The sequence below is a fragment of the Teleopsis dalmanni genome, chromosome 1, assembly GCF_002237135.1.
Source record: "Teleopsis dalmanni isolate 2A chromosome 1, ASM223713v2, whole genome shotgun sequence".
In the NCBI taxonomy this organism is placed as follows: domain Eukaryota; kingdom Metazoa; phylum Arthropoda; class Insecta; order Diptera; family Diopsidae; genus Teleopsis; species Teleopsis dalmanni.
In genome coordinates, this window is record NC_051846.1 from 150,910,565 (window position 1) to 150,929,255 (window position 18,691).

The 18,691-nt window shown below is 28.3% G+C and overlaps 4 protein-coding genes across 9 annotated transcripts; 3 read left to right on the top strand and 1 right to left on the bottom strand.

Moving 5' to 3' along the window:
• The first annotated feature begins 1,032 nt into the window (after positions 1-1,032).
• Positions 1,033-2,373, top strand: LOC119668056. 2 transcript variants are annotated; one of them, XM_038077446.1, is made up of 3 exons: positions 1,033-1,256; positions 1,315-1,489; positions 2,004-2,373. In XM_038077446.1, the coding sequence occupies exons 1-3, from the start codon at positions 1,137-1,139 to the stop codon at positions 2,363-2,365; spliced, it is 657 nt and encodes a 218-aa protein (XP_037933374.1). In that variant the 5' UTR covers positions 1,033-1,136; the 3' UTR covers positions 2,366-2,373. The 2 variants fall into 2 exon arrangements, with proteins under 2 accessions (XP_037933374.1, XP_037933365.1); XM_038077437.1 differs by having other exon boundaries at positions 1,037-1,256; positions 1,965-2,373.
• A 1,656-nt stretch (positions 2,374-4,029) lies between these two features.
• LOC119669358 (N-acetylglucosamine-6-sulfatase-like) lies at positions 4,030-5,984 on the top strand. The gene is made up of 4 exons (XM_038079211.1): positions 4,030-4,440; positions 4,495-5,011; positions 5,077-5,726; positions 5,788-5,984. The coding sequence occupies exons 1-4, from the start codon at positions 4,246-4,248 to the stop codon at positions 5,938-5,940; spliced, it is 1,515 nt and encodes a 504-aa protein (XP_037935139.1). The 5' UTR covers positions 4,030-4,245; the 3' UTR covers positions 5,941-5,984.
• Positions 5,985-7,355: 1,371 nt separating this feature from the next.
• On the bottom strand, positions 7,356-10,126 carry LOC119668070 (chromobox protein homolog 1-like). Of its 3 annotated transcripts, none has more exons than XM_038077463.1 (4): positions 9,990-10,126; positions 9,647-9,736; positions 9,455-9,575; positions 7,356-7,766 (listed from the first exon to the last, which is right to left on the bottom strand). In XM_038077463.1, exons 2-4 carry the CDS (start codon positions 9,719-9,721, stop codon positions 7,441-7,443), a joined length of 522 nt encoding a protein of 173 aa, XP_037933391.1. In that variant the 5' UTR covers positions 9,722-9,736; positions 9,990-10,126; the 3' UTR covers positions 7,356-7,440. The 3 variants fall into 3 exon arrangements, with proteins under 3 accessions (XP_037933391.1, XP_037933385.1, XP_037933398.1); XM_038077457.1 differs by having other exon boundaries at positions 9,937-10,126; XM_038077470.1 differs by lacking the exon at positions 9,990-10,126 and adding an exon at positions 9,824-9,843.
• A 1,255-nt stretch (positions 10,127-11,381) lies between these two features.
• On the top strand, positions 11,382-15,067 carry LOC119669359 (eukaryotic translation initiation factor 3 subunit C). 3 transcript variants are annotated; one of them, XM_038079212.1, is made up of 4 exons: positions 11,382-11,444; positions 11,698-11,832; positions 11,889-13,840; positions 13,906-15,067. In XM_038079212.1, exons 2-4 carry the CDS (start codon positions 11,740-11,742, stop codon positions 14,618-14,620), a joined length of 2,760 nt encoding a protein of 919 aa, XP_037935140.1. In that variant the 5' UTR covers positions 11,382-11,444; positions 11,698-11,739; the 3' UTR covers positions 14,621-15,067. The 3 variants fall into 3 exon arrangements, with proteins under 3 accessions (XP_037935140.1, XP_037935142.1, XP_037935141.1); XM_038079214.1 differs by having other exon boundaries at positions 11,385-11,414; XM_038079213.1 differs by having other exon boundaries at positions 11,411-11,506.
• Positions 15,068-18,691: the final 3,624 nt, after the last annotated feature.

An 18,691-nucleotide genomic window follows, 5' to 3' on the forward strand; every position in this document is an offset into this window, starting at 1 on the left:
ACTTTTGTAAAGCTCGCATTTTCTAAGCAATTTTTTCCTATACGCTATAGCGAGTCTAATTGTTATTAATTATCAATTGTGTTATTAATAAAAAATTCAAGGTTCGAAAAGAATATGAGAAATTAAACCATATTCTAGAAAAATAAAAAATTTACGCTAATCATGATAATTTGTCATAGTTTCAATATGAGTAGAACATTAAAAAATATCACATATATAAATATTTTATAAGTGATTTATAGAAAAAACTTTTGGAAGTTTCCCTTAGTAATTTATGTGGCTTTCTTAAACAAATGGTGAAACATTTACTAAAATATTTCAAAATATATTTAACATCATATACCAAAATTTAAAATAATGCATCATAATATAAACAAATACAACTCTGTATGACGAATATATTATATGCAGAATAAAAATGTAGTAATACGTGTCTTTATAATATTATTTTTTCATTGTTCTGCTACATTTACAAAAATTATTATTATACCTGTTTTTTAATGTTAAATAAAAATTTTTTCCCTACAAAAATTATTCTGAAAGTTTTTATTCACTCTAACTGCATTTATAAATATATAAAGATTCAAATGCAACTCTGCAACAGAAACAATTCGAACAAAAATTAAGTTGAGATATTAAAAAAATAAACTTTTATTTTTAATATTATATGAAATGATTTGAGCGGTATAATGTTCAAACACTAAAAACAATAAGTAGTGAAATTAATGAACCCATCGTAAATATTCTCATAAACTAATTTTACATATAATATCTTATTATTACTACGCATTTTCTCTTTATATATATATATATGAATGTTCATTATTAATTTTTTTTTATAAATTTTGATTGAATATGAAATACAGAGAATGTAACTTTTAATATGAAAAATAAAAATTAAACTATCTCTGTTTGACGATATTTTCCCTGTCTAAACTCGATAGTATAGCATGCTAAATTCATATTATGTGCCACAGGGTATGCTAATTTGCTAAAATGTTAAATTCGAAGTTTCGAATCAGCTGTTCTTGACATATTTGTTTATTGTGCTATTTTTTGCTAGTGGTTTAAGAAGTTGTTGACATATTGTATTATATCTTTTATAGCGCAAGTTTTAGTAATTTAGATTTAAAAAAATGGAATCTAAAAGACAACGCAGTAGAACTTCTTCTGGCATTAGGTGGCACACAGAGGATCTGGAGTTATTGCTAGAAGAAGTAATTAACAGAATAATAAAGGATCCAAATTCTTTTGAGGTAAAGTGCGCTGGCGTGACATGTAATAAAAATTTTACGTGTATTTTCCAATTTACAGACGCCAACATCAATTAAATTCTACACAAGCATAATAGAAAACAATGTTGGTTTAAGGAAATATAGTTGGGTGTCCATGCGGGATAAAATGAAAAATGTAAAAGCAAAATATAAACAAGCCATAGAATGGCGCGAGCAAAATGGGCAAGAAGAAGAATTTGATAGCACAATCACGGGTAAGATGTAAAATATTTTATTTTTACTTATTTATTCGTGAGTTCACATTAAAATTTATTTTAAAGTTAAGTTAGAATAAGATATTGGACTGCTAGGTCCTTCGTCCTTTAAATGTCCTTTATCCTTAAAATATAGAAACACACTCATGGTTTAACGCTCATGGCATTTTTACTGTTAAACTATTATAACTACGCTGATAATTTTTTACAAAGCTTGTGGGAGTTATCTAATATATGTTATATATATAAAATATATATATAATATATATATATAATATATGTATATAATATATATAAAATATATATATAATATATATAATATATATAAAATATATATATAATATATGTTGACAGTAGTGTTTGATAACGCTGGTGTAGAAATAAGTCTCCCATAAAAACGCCATGATGTTTGACAGCAATGCGTTTCTGTGCTTTTTTAGGATCCATTGACTTTCTAAAACAAGTTTTTTTACAGACTCGATTAATAAAATTTGCCCATATTTTGAACAATTAGATGCCATATTTGGGGATAGAAAACCGGTAAACATTACTCGTTCCCCAATAAAAATTCAACAAAAGAATCAAAAACCAAAAATAAACACGGAGCTCACTTATTTACAACAGTTGGAAACAGATCGTCTATTATATAAAAAAGCAAAGCTAGACATTGAAGAAAAAAGATTAGAGTTTGAAAAAGAAAAATTTGAGAGAACTTTTGCTTTGGAAGAGAGGAGATTAAAAATGGAAGAGAAAAAAATAGCTGAGGAATTAAAACTTAAAAATATCGAAAACGAAGACAATAAAGAATTGGAATTAATTAAAATAAAACTTCAGCATGAACTAGAGCTCAAGAAGTTAGAATTAAGTTTAAAATAAAACGATAATCAACAATAAATGTAGTAATATAAAAAAAGATTAAATAAAACACAAAAAATTTCTCATATAATATATATAAAGCCATGGACGTAGTCAAGGGAGTCGTGGGGTAAAGGGGGCCCCATTATAATTGTTCAACATATTGTTTTACTGGAGTTATAAGGTTATGGATCTATCCTACTTAATGTGTGAGTAAAACATTTCCACAAGCTGTTAAAGTTCGTCTAGGAAGCATGGGAACGAGAATTGGAAAGTATAATTCTATTTTTATATCTTATTTTACTCTAATACTGAAATAAATGCATTTTATTTCATATTTAACATCGTTGAATCTACATTCTGCTCACGTTCTTGGGTACGCCCTTGTATGAGATCCGGAGTTTCCTTTTATAATATTAAAAGTACAACTTATTTTTAAGCTTAAAGCTTATGCTTTTCAACTCAGCATTTTTGATTACATCTTCACTATTCCATAGACTGTAATAGGAAGCAGAGACCAATCTTCTCTCTATCACAAGTCATGTAGCTATCTGCTTATGGGGAACATATTTAATTGAGATCTTTGTATCAATTCGAAATTTAAAGCTATTGAAATGCGTTTTCAGTAAACCGAATGGACTATATGGAAGCTAGATATTCAAATTCATTTGCTTGATATCTGATAGTTAAAATAATTTTTTTTTAAAGGATTTATTAATAGTTATATTTAACTTACGAGGCAGCGCTTAGCCTCGTGCCGCAAATCCAATAATATCCTTTAATAATGTTATGAATTATATTGGTTTAAGGTTAATTATTTTTACCGAAAGCTACGCTTCTTATGACCACAAATAAGGTTTTTCCCTATCTTTTCTTTGCTATTCGAAATTCTTCTAAATTATTGTTTAATTGAATATTGGTGTTATAGTGAAATATTCACCTCAGGATCTACTATTGGTCTTATAGGTAAAGTACTTTCACGGCCCTTATTATATGCAATGCAAAAGGGTATCTAATGAATTTCTTTAGTTACTTAATTTTGCAGTTTATAGTAGAGAAAATTATATCTTTTTTTAATCAATGTTCTTTTTTCGCAGCTTAGTCCATTACACCACCAATATCGTATAACTCAATAATTTTACAAAAAGATACACCTATCCAACAATTGTTTTTTTTTTGTGCTGTTGATATCAACTTTAGAATCACGTACATTTTTTAATTTTAACAAAAGCTATTACTTTTAATATTTAATTATATGTACAGTTAAGATGGTCTACGAAATAGTCCCAAATATTTGTATTGAATTTTTTTTTTATATAAACAATAATTCTTACAACAACTTATTAAATGTTATTTATTAATAATTTCAATTGTTAAATAACCAATCTTAAGTTCGTTTATATTCAATTTGAACAAAAATTTATTAGTTTTAATAATTAATTAATAAGTAGACTAAAGATGGTCTACGAAGTAGAACGAAATATATATATGGAAAAATTTTTTTTTATATATGAAAATGATTTTAACATTAAATTAGTGTTATTAATTAATAACTAACTTAAGCCTGTTCAAATTAAATTTTATTTAATGTTATTAGTTAAATTCTGTGTTAGTTAAATTTTGCATGCCACTTCCATTATAATTAAAATATAGTTTCGAGTGTTGGCAGCTCTAGCAAATTCTCTTTGCCATTAAAACTCAACTGCGACCTTCACTGAAGCAATTTTGTTGGCTCTCTGTTTGGCTTTTGTTTACTGATTAATCACTTTTTGCATTAAACAAAATGAGCTTCGCAATGAGATTTCATTTAAAATTTTAGTTACAAATAAATTTAAGAATAAACAAAAAACAAAAAGAAATTTTTATATGTCTCAAATAGCCTCAGGCATTCTCAAAGTAAAATGTCGAATTGTGATATTAGTTTCCACTGCCTCCTGTTAATTTTCTTACCAATTTGTGCGGCACTTACGCCCGCAGAAAAGCCGAACATACTATTGGTATTAACAGATGATCAGGATGTAGCACTGGGTGGAATGATGCCTATGAAGCAAGTACAAGCACTATTGGGCAAAGAAGGTGCAACATTCAACAATGCAGTAAGCACACTTAGCGTTTATATTAAATGCATTTATAATATTTTGTTTATTTAGTTTACCAGTTCGCCGTTATGCTGTCCATCACGTGCTAGTCTACTCTCAGGAAAATATGCGCACAATCATCGCACAACAAATAATTCTTTAAGTGGTGGTTGCAATGGTAACTACTGGCTCAAAAATGTCGAGCCGCATGCTTTGCCAGTTTTATTACAAACTGCGGGTTATCACACATTCTTCGCCGGCAAATATCTCAATGAGTATCGTGGGGAAAAAGTACCTCCCGGTTGGAATGACTTCCACGGATTACATGGCAATTCAAAATATTATAATTACACTTTACGTGAAAATGCACAAAACGTTAGTTACACGAACACTTATTTAACTGATTTGCTCAGCAGTAGAACCTTGGAGTTTTTGGGAAAACCAGAACTTGTTAGTGCACCATTTTTTGCAATGGTCGCCACACCTGCACCACATGCGCCTTTTATACCTGCAGAACGTCATCGTAATAGTTTTGCTAATATTGAAGCGCCACGTACACCAAATTTCAATCACATCTCTGAATCACTTGGTAAATAGTTTCTCTTTACATAACATATATGAACTTTAATAAACACTATTTTATATGAACTTTAGAAAAACACTGGTTGGTAGGCAGTTCTAAGCTCATACCAACAAAAACGCTCAAATTAATGGACACGTACTTTCAACAACGTTGGGAAACCTTATTGGCTGTTGATGAACTAGTAGCTACAGTTTGGAAACTTTTAGCTGATCAAAAGAAATTAGATAACACTTATATTATCTTCACATCTGATAATGGGTATCATATCGGACAATTTGCACAACCTTTCGATAAACGTCAACCATATGACACTGATATACGCATACCACTGTTAATGAGTGGTCCCACCATACCAAAGGGTATAGAAATAAATGCGCCCGCAGTATTGGTGGATTTAGTGCCAACTATACTTGAATGGGCACAACTATCAGACCAAACAAATGGTGATGGCGAATCGTTGCATGCATTGCTGGTAAATGCTGTTGGGTATGATGCTTTACTTGATAAACAATACACGCGAAGTTTGTTAGTACAACACTGGGGTGAGGGCAATGTTGACACATATAATGCAGAATGTCCTTGGAGTAAGAAAGATCGGTTGACAGAGTGTACCATAGAAGGAGCTTGCCATTGCCAAGATGCTTGGAATAATACATATGCGTGCATACGTCATTTTAGTTACAATACAAATAGATTGTATTGTGAATTTCGTGATAATGAGGTTAGTTTAAAAAATATATTTTTCATATGATGATTTTAATTATGAAATTTTGTTTTTATAGAATTTTGTTGAAGGATATGATGTAGATGATGATCCTTTCCAAATGACAAATATGGGTTATGAGTGGTTACCTATAGAACGCGCTTTATACAGTTTAGCTTTACAAAATTTAACAAAATGCGCAGGACCTTCGTGTCGGGACGTACATATTTAGAAACCTTTTGCTTTTTTGTATCTCCAATCCTGTTCTCATGATGAACCAAAAATTTGAAAAACCAAGTCGAAATTATAAGAATTGTTTAAAAAATATTGTTTAAAAATTATCTCGTTATTCATATAAGGGTCATATAAATTTTTTATTTAACCAATTATAGTATGTTATGATTTATCGCTAAATTGTAAGTAAAATAATAGAAACATCTATGTATCGTATACCTTGGATTGTTAAAAATAAATCTAATATTTATGTTAAAATATTAAAAAAATTTAATATGCACACACCATTAAAATTTGAATAGTTAAAATAAATATTCAATTATTTATTTATAATTAATAAAAAGGATGAAGTGGTAGAAATAAAAGCTTATAGATTAGTGTTTATTTTTGTTTATATTATTATATAGTATTTATTAATTAGTTTTTATTTTTGTTGTTATTATTATTGCATAGTTGTCTATATAGCTATCGCCGATGTTACAAAGTTTGTTTGACTTCTTCCTCAGGCCTATATATATTAATATATAAATTTATATATATGTATTATATATTATAAAAATATAAATCTTATATATAAATATAAAGTTATATATATTTTATAAAACAAAAATATAAACTAATCTATAAACTTTTATTTTTTCACTTCAGTCTTTTTATAAATTATAAATTGATTTCCAAATTTAATTATTTTCAATTTTATTATTAAAGTTGTTAAATAAGTCAACTGCTAACTTTGCAATTAATTATTGAATGTCATTAGTAAGTATGTTTTTTTTTTGTATGGATTTTGTATAAAAAACGAAACTTGTCCGTTTTATAGCAATATACGTAAAAGATACTAGTTTTATAAGTTTCTGTGGTTTAAATTACAATAAAGCGATATTGCATTGTTTGGAATGAAATTTAGTATTTAATTACCACATTGGATGGAAAAATTATAACAAAAGTTTAGATTATATAAAAATTTATTTTAAAAAAAATATGTAATTTTATATTTCGAAAAAAAAAATAATCTTAAACTATATTGAAATTTGAAGGAATCATAATTAAAATTATTTTTACAAATTGATTAAATTGTTACTTAAACTCGAACGGTAATCGATCATTTAAAGCTAAGCATTTTTAGGCACTTAACTTTTAAAATAGTTTATAAAAAAATTTATATATATATATAAATATATATGTATATATAAAAAAAAATTCATTGTTTCTTGTTTGCTAGTTTATTCAAAATTACTTAATCGACGAATTTCAATTTAATCAATAAATTTTTTTTTTTTAATTTTAATTTGATTTTATTTAATACGAAAGGTCAAGTGTTTCATTGCCTTTATATAACTTAGAATTTATATATGAAGATGTTATTATCTTCATGCAGTTATGGAGCTAATATGAGTACTATATTTGTGTATACTTTTTAAACGGTTGCTCTTCGGATGAGCATATTTTACTTATTAATAGATTAAGATGATTTAGTTGATTTTGTTGATCTTGTTATTTAATCGGCATTCTCTTTGCCTGTATTATTTTTATCTTCATCATTACTGCTCGTATGCCAGGTAAGACGCTCTTCATAAAATTGTATAACAATTTGTGGACACTTTACATTAGCCTGCTTGGCAGGCACTAAATCTGCTTCCTCGCTGCCTTTCCACTTCATTAGAAACATGAGCTCTCCAGATGTATCAGTAGCACCAATAATTTGTGCTGGCTCAAGGCCCCTATCAAATCCCATACACTTGCGACCATCGCGTTCATCTTCGACAACCTTTCTTTTATTTTTGGAGTCGTTAAGCGGTGTTGAATTAGGTCGCTTTTTGTTATCTAAAATTAAAGAAAAAAAATATTAATTTAAAATTAATTTTTTAAAAAATATAATAAAAAGCATAATCAAGAAAATATCTGTTGGTATTAGACCTTTTAACATGATGATATTCTGCTAGACCAGTTGAGTATTCAAGACTAATAACATATATATGGTAATATAGAAATTGTATAAGAAAAAAAATGATTATGGAACATAAAACATATATGCGAAATATACTCAAACTGTTTTTATATCGAAATGCTCAACTTTAGTATATTGAAAGAGTTCGAATTTGAATATGAAGTTTTATTCAAGCTGTAAGCTGTATTCGAGCTGCTCAAACAACGAAATATTTAAAACAAGAACATTGAAAAAGTTCCATTTGAACTGCTCTATTTAAGAATATGCTCAGTTTCTCAGAACATAGGTTTTCGATTTCGAATATACTCAATTTCAGCTGCTCGAATCGCGAAATACTAAATTTTAGAACTCAATTGAACACAGCTGATTACAGTGTGTTGCAAAAAGTGAGCGACACTCGATAGTTGATGTTTTATAGAAATGTGATCTCAAGATCGAATGAACTTTTGCAGGTACCTGCCTCAAGATACCTCAAAATTTCACTCAGGTGTGGATGCACCTTCATTTTTCTATATAAGAAACGCAATAATTTTGAGAAAATTTAATTAAATAAATTTATTTGATCAATTATCAGCAGTTTTAGGAATTATTTGTTGAACTTTATTCTTTGTGTATAAATTTTATCAAATATATGATTAAAACGTAATAAAGTTACAAAAATTAAATTTTAATTAAGTCAATCTATCAGGTTGATGATACAACCATTTTAACCCATTAAGTACCAGACAATTTCAGACTTGGAATTTTAAGGTGAAATTTCCATAGTAAATAAATAGTAAAATAAAACAGGTTTAAGTAAATGAGATTTATTTAGTAAATGAGATTTATTTTTACCTAAAAGATATAAAATGTTCTTCGAATATTAAAAAATATTCAAAGTTAGCCGTGTGGTGCACCACAAGGTGGTCCGAAATGGGTTAAACACGTTCAAATATCTATAATTAGTGACCTTTCTAATTATTTATTGGACTTTATTATCCGTATATTATCCAAATGTCCGGCATTAAACTAAGCCTAAGTAGAAGCAATAATTTCACGTGTTTTAACCAAACGAGCCAAAGCTGCACAAATCTTTTGTAATTCACTTTTTTTTTGATTTTTTAAAAGTTAATCATTTTTACAGATACAAACTAAATACAGACTTTTGAAGTGAATGAATATTTGGAAAATCCATTGATGGTGAATATCTGACAATACTTGAAACTGCTGCATCGTTTGTTAGTCAAAAATTCAAACAAAATAAATAATTTTGTTGATATTTAGTACTACTTAAAAAGCCGGTCTATTAATAAAATAGTTTTCTTAATTGACATTAAATTATTGTGATGTTATATGGAGATACTGCATATAAAAAAAAATGCATTACCGAAAGTAGTTAGTGAAATTTAAGTGAAAAACTATTCTTAATGAACCGACACCGGCTACACTTCCTACAACATTTTATTCCCAAGTAATATATCAGTGTTATAATATAATAATATTCTAATTATTACATTATCTTAATATTCGCAGTTCTGAGTTTAAAAAAAAACTGTGTTAGTTACAAATGCAGAGCATATAGTACCTTTTTTGGACTTGATGGATTCTTCATATGCGGCGATCAAATCAGGACAGTCTAAATTTTCTACAGGTTCCCAAGTATTATCACTTCTTGGATAACCCTTCCATTTAAGGTAATATTCAACCTGAAAACAAGACATTTACAATAAATTAATTTCACTTTGGAAGACTACTTCAGCATTAAAAACTTGCCAACCTTGTTGTTTATTACACGTTTGTCCTCAATACGCTCTACCGAGAATTCTGCAGCCGATTCCGACTCTGTAGCCATTTTAAACCGTGTGTGCTGTAAGGAAGTCACATTTATTAATATTATATATATATGTTCAACACATTTTAATACAAAAATATACAAAAAAAGAAAAAAGCATACAAAATGTAGCAAATTTTTTATTAAAATCACACAACAATTTCGGTGGTAAAATATAAATCATTGGGAAGGATGTAGCAAATGTTTATACCATAATTTGTTTGTTGTATTATTACCTCTTCGTCTTGAGTTTAATACTTAAACCTATTAAATATATATGTATATGTACTTTTTTTTATATAAATTTTCACTATATTGGTTGCGTCTTGTTCGTTTCCCTCTTTCTCGACAGTGTTTCACTTCACTGTAGGTAAAGTACTCAAATTCACTACGAAATGAAAATTGCGTACTTTTTGGTATTGTCGTATGTTTTTATATTTTTTTAAAAATTGTTTTATTTAAATGATTTTATTTTTTAAAACGCAAGGTTGCTTTTTTAATATTAATTATAGTTCAAATAAAGTCATATTATACTATGTTCAGACAGCCAAATTTCCTTCATTTCATAAAAGCGAAATTAAGTTAATTTCGAAGGTGGGCATACTGCCCCAAATTAAGTAAATCATATGTTTTTTGTTTACAAATCGAATGTTTAAAATTACATGCTCCAAACACCATTTGTATATGAGAAATTTTGATGTTGATTATTATAACAATAAAGGATAGCATTCAGTAGTTTTATTAGCTTTAGTGGATTTCAGGTATGTGAATTATTATTTTTTACTCTATTTTAAATTAATAACAGTTATAATTCTTTCTCTGTATTCATATTTAAAAATTTGCATTAGCTTCATTGTAACCACACCTTTATGATTGAAAATGTCGGCAAAATTTTAAACGAATTTAGATATTTGTGCTGAAAATTCATATAATTTAAAAGATGAGATAACAATTACTTTAATTTATTTGACTGATTTTTAAAATTTATTATTTTATCATTATTTTTTTATATTTACCTTTGACAATAAACTTAATGTTTTTATACCTGAGCCTAGATAGCAACGACGCTAGGAGAACCAAGTCGGAATTGGAACACGAAATATTTCTATGTTTATTAATATAACGAAATTTGCCAAATTTAAGCGTTTTCATCAAATAATATATGATTTAAACAGAAAATTAAATAATTTTTTATTTGGTATATATCTAGATTTTAAGTATAAATATTATTGTATTTTAAATAATGAAAAATTTAATAGAAACAGCGAATTTGTTGTTGATATTTGTTATTGTGAAATATCAACAAAATATTTTATAGAAATATATTTTTACACAAATTTATATTTTATATAAATTGATGGTAAATTGAAGGTGAATAGTGAATAGTGAACTATGTCGGTATGGCAGCGAATGTTGGTATTTATCAGATTTTCGAGTAGGGTAATTAGATAAAAATTAGGTAAATTTTAATAAATAAATAAACTTGAATCCTTTTAACCAAAAACAATAAATAAACAAATAATCCCTAGGAAATTTCAATATACTTTACCTCAATTTACTAGAACTCGCACACGGCCTAATCATTTTGTAAACTTTAATAATTTTGATTTACATTAGATACTTTTGACAGCTACATACGTATTTTTGCTACTATTTTCTTCAATGAAATATTTGCAATTGGCAACCCCTTTCACGCAGGCGGTAGCCTAAAGAGGTAGTAAAAAGATTATTTGCGGTATAAATTGTGAGTTATTTCAACAGAAATATTTTTTAAAATAATATTCGCGTTTATAAACTTAATAAAAAGTAATGCTTGTTTATATTTATTATTATATTAACGTTACAATATCTCGCCATTTATATTAACATAATCGCTTGTGTGGCAAGCCGTGTCAGCAGCGTGCTGGCCAATCAAAAATATGCAACTTAACCTCAATGAATTACTTTCTAATGCATTTCATATATAAATAATATTTTTTTTTGTTTCTCTATTATAGGTGACAACTTCGAAGTTTGTATAAGCACAACCTAAAACTAACATGTCACGTTTTTTTGCAACTGGGTCGGACTCTGAATCTGAGTCAAGTGAGAAAGAAGTACAAGTGACAGCCTATGGTAAAACTCCTGCCTATGTAAGTTTTGTGAAATATTTTAAATTTCCATATTGTTATAATAATTTTAACTACAGCAATTCAGTGATGATGAAGAAGAAGTTAAGCGTGTTGTACGCTCCACCAAGGAGAAACGCTATGAAAACTTAACTGCAATCATCAAAAGCATACGAAATCATAAAAAAATTAAGGATATGTCCAGCATATTAACTAGTTTCGAAGATTTAACACGTGCCCATCAAAAAGCGCTGCCTGTTATAACAAAAGAAGAAAATGGTATTACGCCTAGGTTTTATGTACGTTGCCTGGCTGAACTGGAGGATTTCATTAATGAAGTCTGGGAGGACAGGGAAGGTCGTAAAAACTTATCCAAAAATAACTCGAAATCGCTTGGTACCTTACGACAAAAGGTACGCAAATATATTAAAGATTTTGAAGAAGAATTAGCGAAATTCCGTGAATCACCTGACCAAGAAAGCGATGAGGACGAGGAGGCTTATAATTCAGAACAAGACAAAGAGGCAGAAGATTCTGATGATGACATACTTGATATAAAGCAGCAGATTGAACAAAAAGTCGCACCAAAGTCTATACCTACTAAAACAGTAGAACCTGATCAAGATGATTCAGACGATTCGATTGATTGGGGTACGGATTCGGAGTCTGAGTCTGAATCTACGGATGATGAAAATCAATATCAAACTATGCGTGAACGTTTCCTTAAGCGTACCACCGGTGTAGACGATAAGGAAGATCGTGAAGATAGGAAAAAGGAGAAACGCTCTAAAGAACCAAAATTACGCCGTAAGCGTCCAGAGGAAGATGCTGATGAAGAAGGTGAATGGGAGACAGTTAAAAAAGGACATGCCGTAGAAAAACCGAAAATGTTCGAAAAAGATGCTGAAATTGATATACCTTTGGTGTTAACTAAATTGACTGAAATCATGTCGGCACGTGGTAAGAAGCGTACCGATCGACGTTTGCAAATCGATTTACTTTTTGAGTTGCGTGACATTGCTGACCAACACGCATTAGGAACCGCTGTAGCTGTTAAAATCAACTTCAGCATTATATCGGCAATATTTGATTATAACCAGAAAATATCTGAACCCATGAAGCTGGAGCACTGGGCCAAATTACTTGAAGTTATACAAAGTATGATGAAACAGTTGCTTAATAATGAAGATATTCACATGAGCGAAACTATTTCGGAGGAAAATGAAGAGTTCACTCAATCACCGTATTACATACGCGGTTGTGCTTTGGCAGCAGTGGAAAGATTAGATGATGAATTCACTAAATTGTTAAAAGAATGTGATCCACACTCTAATGACTATGTCTCGCGGCTAAAGGACGAGATTAACGTCACAAAAATAATCGAGAGCGTTTTGGATTATTTCGAACGTGTAGGCAACAACAATGAACTCTGCCGCATTTATTTAAGGAAAATTGAACATTTGTACTATAAGTTCGATCCAAATGTGTTGAAGCGCAAACGTGGGGAATTGCCAGCGGGTACTACGACTTCAGTAGATGAAATGGATCGTTTATGTAAATTTATATATTCGAAGGACGATACTGATCGTATACGTACGCGTGCAATTCTGGCACACATCTATCATCATGCTATGCATGATAACTGGTTCCAGGCTCGTGATTTGGTACTCATGTCGCATTTACAGGATAATATTGATGCTGCTGATCCTTCAACACGTATACTGTATAATCGTATGATGGCTAATTTAGGTTTGTGTGCCTTCCGTCAAGAAAATGTTAAAGATGCGCACCACTGTCTCGTCGATCTTATGGTTACCGGTAAACCAAAAGAACTTTTGGCGCAAGGTTTACTGCCACAAAGACAACATGAACGTTCTGCTGAGCAGGAGAAAATTGAAAAGCAACGCCAAATGCCATTCCATATGCATATTAATCTGGAATTATTGGAGTGCGTTTATCTTGTATCGGCAATGTTAATTGAAATTCCATATATTGCCGCACACGAGTTTGACGCCCGCAGACGCATGATTAGGTAAGTTGCATTAATATAAAACCAATGAATTTTATAATTATAATAAAATTAATTATATTTTGTAGCAAAACTTTCTATCAACAACTGCGTTCTTCTGAGAGACAGTCCCTCGTTGGACCGCCAGAATCTATGCGTGAACACGTTGTAGCTGCTGCTAAGGCTATGCGCTGTGGTAATTGGCAAGCTTGTGCCAATTTTATTGTTAATAAAAAAATGAACACAAAAGTATGGGATCTATTTTACGATCCAGATCGAGTGCGTGAAATGTTAGTTAAATTCATTAAAGAAGAATCGTTACGCACTTATTTGTTTACCTACTCAAATGTGTATACATCGCTAAGTATACCTTCCTTGGCGCAAATGTACGAGCTGCCAGTGCAAAAGGTACACTCGCTCATTAGCAAAATGATTATTAATGAGGAATTGATGGCCAGTCTTGATGATCCAACTGAAACCGTTGTAATGCATAGATCCGAACCAACTCGTCTACAAGCTTTGGCCATGCAGTTCGTTGATAAAGTCACCAATTTGGTGGATGTCAATGAAAAGATTTACGACATGAAACAAGGAAACTTCTTCCAACGCGGCAATATGGGTAACCGTGAACGTGGCTTCAATCGTACACAAAACAACCAGGGAGGTAATTGGAACAACCAACGTCGCGATAATCGCAACCAACGTAATCGCAATCAGCGCAATCAACATCATCATCATAAGCAACAACAAAACCAACGTCCTGAACAAGATATACAAATTCAACAAATTATCGAAGAGGAGTAGAGATTTAATAGATTATTATCCAAACAAAAACAAAAACAAATTAATTGAATTATGACGCATAATATCCCTGCGCATAGATATATATTCAGGAAATATATAAACCATTCAATTCTAAAAAGATACTGTTGCTGTTGCTGCTGCACTTTTTGTCTAAATGGCTGCTAAATTCCAATGTCTTTATTTTAGATAGATTGTGCAGCAGCAACAGCACATCAGATAATTATTCAAATATAACTTAACTAATGCTCTTTATTCTAATAAAACGAAAAACAAACAAAAGAAAAACTAAACTTTAACGAAAAGTTGGTAAATATTTTATTAAGTAAAGTCTGTGCTATTTATGTTTAATTTTTTTTTTATTTGTATCTGTTTTAGAATTTTATAAATAACTTTTTTCATAAACAATAAATCAACTATTTGAATATAAATTAAAAAATAAATATCTTCAAAACTCTAAAAACATTTTTAAATTAATCAGAGATTAGATATCAGGTACTGGTACGTAGCCTCTTTCGCTTTAGCATGATTAGTAGATAGAGTGAGAACAGGGATTCGTCGAATTCTGTATTCGTATTAATGCTACATATTGCAATAATCTCTACTTCAATAGAGTTGATTTCTTTATTATCTCTCTATTTCAATTATACCTATTCTAATAGAGATTATGTATTTTAATAAAGATTATCTATTTTAATAGAGATTGTCTAGTTTAATAGAGATTATTTTAATAGAGATTATCTATTTTAACAGAGATTGTCTATTTTAATAGAAATTATTTGAATAAAGACTATCTATTTTCATGGAGATTATCTCTATATTATCTCTCTATTTCATTTGAGATTATCTCTATATTATCCCTCTATTTCAATAGAGATGATCTATTTTAATAGAGATTATCTATTTTAATAGAGATGATCTATTTTAATAGAGATTATCTATTTTAATAGATATTATATATTTTAATAGAGATTTTCTATTTTAATCGACATTATCTATTTTAATAGAGATTATCTATTCTAATAGAGATTATATATTTTAATAGAGATATCTATTTTAATAGAGATTGTCTATTTTAATAGAGATTATCTATTTTAACAGAGATTGTCTATTTTAATAGAGATTATTTTAATAAAGATTATCTATTTTAACAGAGATTGTCTATTTTAATAGAGATTATTTTAATAAAGATTATCTATATTAATATAGATTATCTCTATATTATCTCTCTATTTCATTTGAGATTATCTCTGTATTATCTCTCTATTTGAATAGAAATGATCTATTTTAATGGAGATTATCTATTTCAATAGAAATTATCTACTTTAATAGAGATTATCTATTTTAATAAAGATTGTCTATTTTAATAGAAATTATCTCTATATTATCTCTCTATTTCATTACAGATTATCTCTATATTATCTCTCTATCTCAATAGAGATGATCTATCTCAATAGAGATGATCTATTTTAACAGAGATTGTCTATTTTAATAGAGATTATTTTAATAAAGATTATCTATATTAATATAGATTATCTCTATATTATCTCTCTATTTCATTTGAGATTATCTCTGTATTATCTCTCTATTTTAATAGAAATGATCTATTTTAATGGAGATTATCTATTTCAATAGAAATTATCTACTTTAATAGAGATTATCTATTTTAATAAAGATTGTCTATTTTAATAGAAATTATCTCTATATTATCTCTCTATTTCATTACAGATTATATCTATATTATCTCTCTATCTCAATAGAGATGATCTATCTCAATAGAGATGATCTATTTTAATAGAGATTATCTATTTTAATAGTGATTATCTATTTTAACAGAGATTATCTTATGCAATAGAGGTTCCCTATTGCAATAAGTGAGTTCGACTACAAATGAGGGTTTGGTACAGGAGTAGTGTCCCTTTCGAAACGATGGTTGCACAACAACAAAGTTTCCAGCAGGCTTCCACCTCATATTTATATTGAAAAAAAACGCCTTCCCCAAGCAAGTAAAATCATTACGCTAGCACATGTGTAGTCTAACTAAATAGTTACTTGTCACGTATAAATATATCGAATCCCAATGTGTGCCATAACTAGAGCTCAACTCTCCATGACATCGTCTATCACTTGTGCTACCCTATGGACACAATAATTAGTGTTCTATTGATAAATGACTAAGAACTAGTGAAATTGATGGCTCGCGTTGACCTAGAGTAGTTTCGACAAAGACCTACCCACGCCCTCAGCTCTTCCTTATCTCAAATAACCCCTCTTTACGTTCACCTAAGCCATGCATTGTAATTCGTTTCACTATATAGATCTAAATGGTTATCAAGAACTTCGATTTGTTGTTTTCGACTGAAAGCAGTATCAGAATAGATTTATAGACCTTAACTTTATTTTCTATGCTTGTTGTGCTAACCCGTGTAGATCTATATGGCAGATAACATGAAAAGAATCATACATAAATACAATCATACATAGTTGGAGATATGGTTAGATATAGGAAGTGTGAAAAGAGACGGGTTCGTTTGGATAATCTTCTGTTCAAGAGTGGAATAATGATGAGTGGAACATTAGTCGGAAATAACTTGGCTCATGTTTCAGAAACGTACTTTGTCTAAGTAGACGCTTTTGGTTCGATTTTATTATATGTCCTCTCCAGATAATTGTATGGCGTAGGCACGGCACAAGATATTTAACTGAACTTTTTTCGTTATTGGACTACAAATGCATTTTGTTATCTGCTTTTTTAATTTTTAAATAACATCTATAAAAATATAAATCTTACAAAAATAATAACAAATTATTTAACTTAAACACCTTTTAAAAAGTACAACAATAACATATTCAACAGACAGAAATGCTGATCGCTAGAAAACAATATAAATATTTTAATACGTACTGTACATAGATGGCATCTTCACCGTCAGAAGATTTCAGTTGATACATCTTAGATAGATTTTAAATAAAAATATTAAAAAACTCATTTTATTTTGTGGTGTATATATTTTGCTTTTTGGACACCAATTATTGGATTTGTTTTTATTTTTAAAGCCGTTGTTTTTATATATAATATTAATTTATAACAATGCACTTATGCATTTTATAAATATTCTTTTATTTTTTCAAGTTCTTTATTTTATTATAATTTTTTTTATATATAATATAATCATTATATTCGAATTATTTTTTGCTGCATTTGGCTGTGCAAATAATTTTAATCAACAAATTAATAAACATTTTAAGTGCAAAAAATAATATTTAAAAAAAATATTTTTAAAATAAATAACTATAGATATTTTGTTAATTTCTATATTGAATTAATTTTGCAGAATGCCAATACTTCCTTGCAGTATTTGTTAAATGTTTTTCATTAAAAAATTACGTTTTAAATTACAATAATAAAATACTTATAAAAATTATATAAATTATTAGTTTAGAAAATTAAAAAAATTTATATAAAAATTTTTTTTTAACCTACGAAATATTCATTATAAACTAAATATAAAATATAAATATTTTTTTTTATTATAAAAACAAATTCCATATATATCATTAAATTATATTAAATATTTTCAAACGTATTTTTGTTTAGGAAGTTAAAGGCTTAGTCTAATAAAATTTTAAATTGTTAGTTTTAAATTTATATATCATAATTTTTTCTAACAGCGATTAAGTAAAAATATATCTCAATTTATTTTTTAAATTTATTGTAGCTATATATAATATATAAATGTTCAATTCTACTATATTTATTTAGCAATTATTTAATAACAAAATAGGATTCGCTTTTTGCCATAAAAATTTTATGCTTTTATTTATAATTATTTTTAATAGAAAAAAAATTTTTTTATATAATTATTTTACTAAAAATAAAACACAAAAAATTATTTATTTCAAAAACATAATTATAAAATTAATTATTAAAATAGAAATTATTTTCTTTCAGAATTTAATATTATTATAATTATTTTAGTTAAAACTGAACAATATTTTAAAAAATTATTAGAAAAAAATTTCACGTCATTGTTTTAAATTTAGTTATGAGAACTATTAGGAAATTTTTTTTTA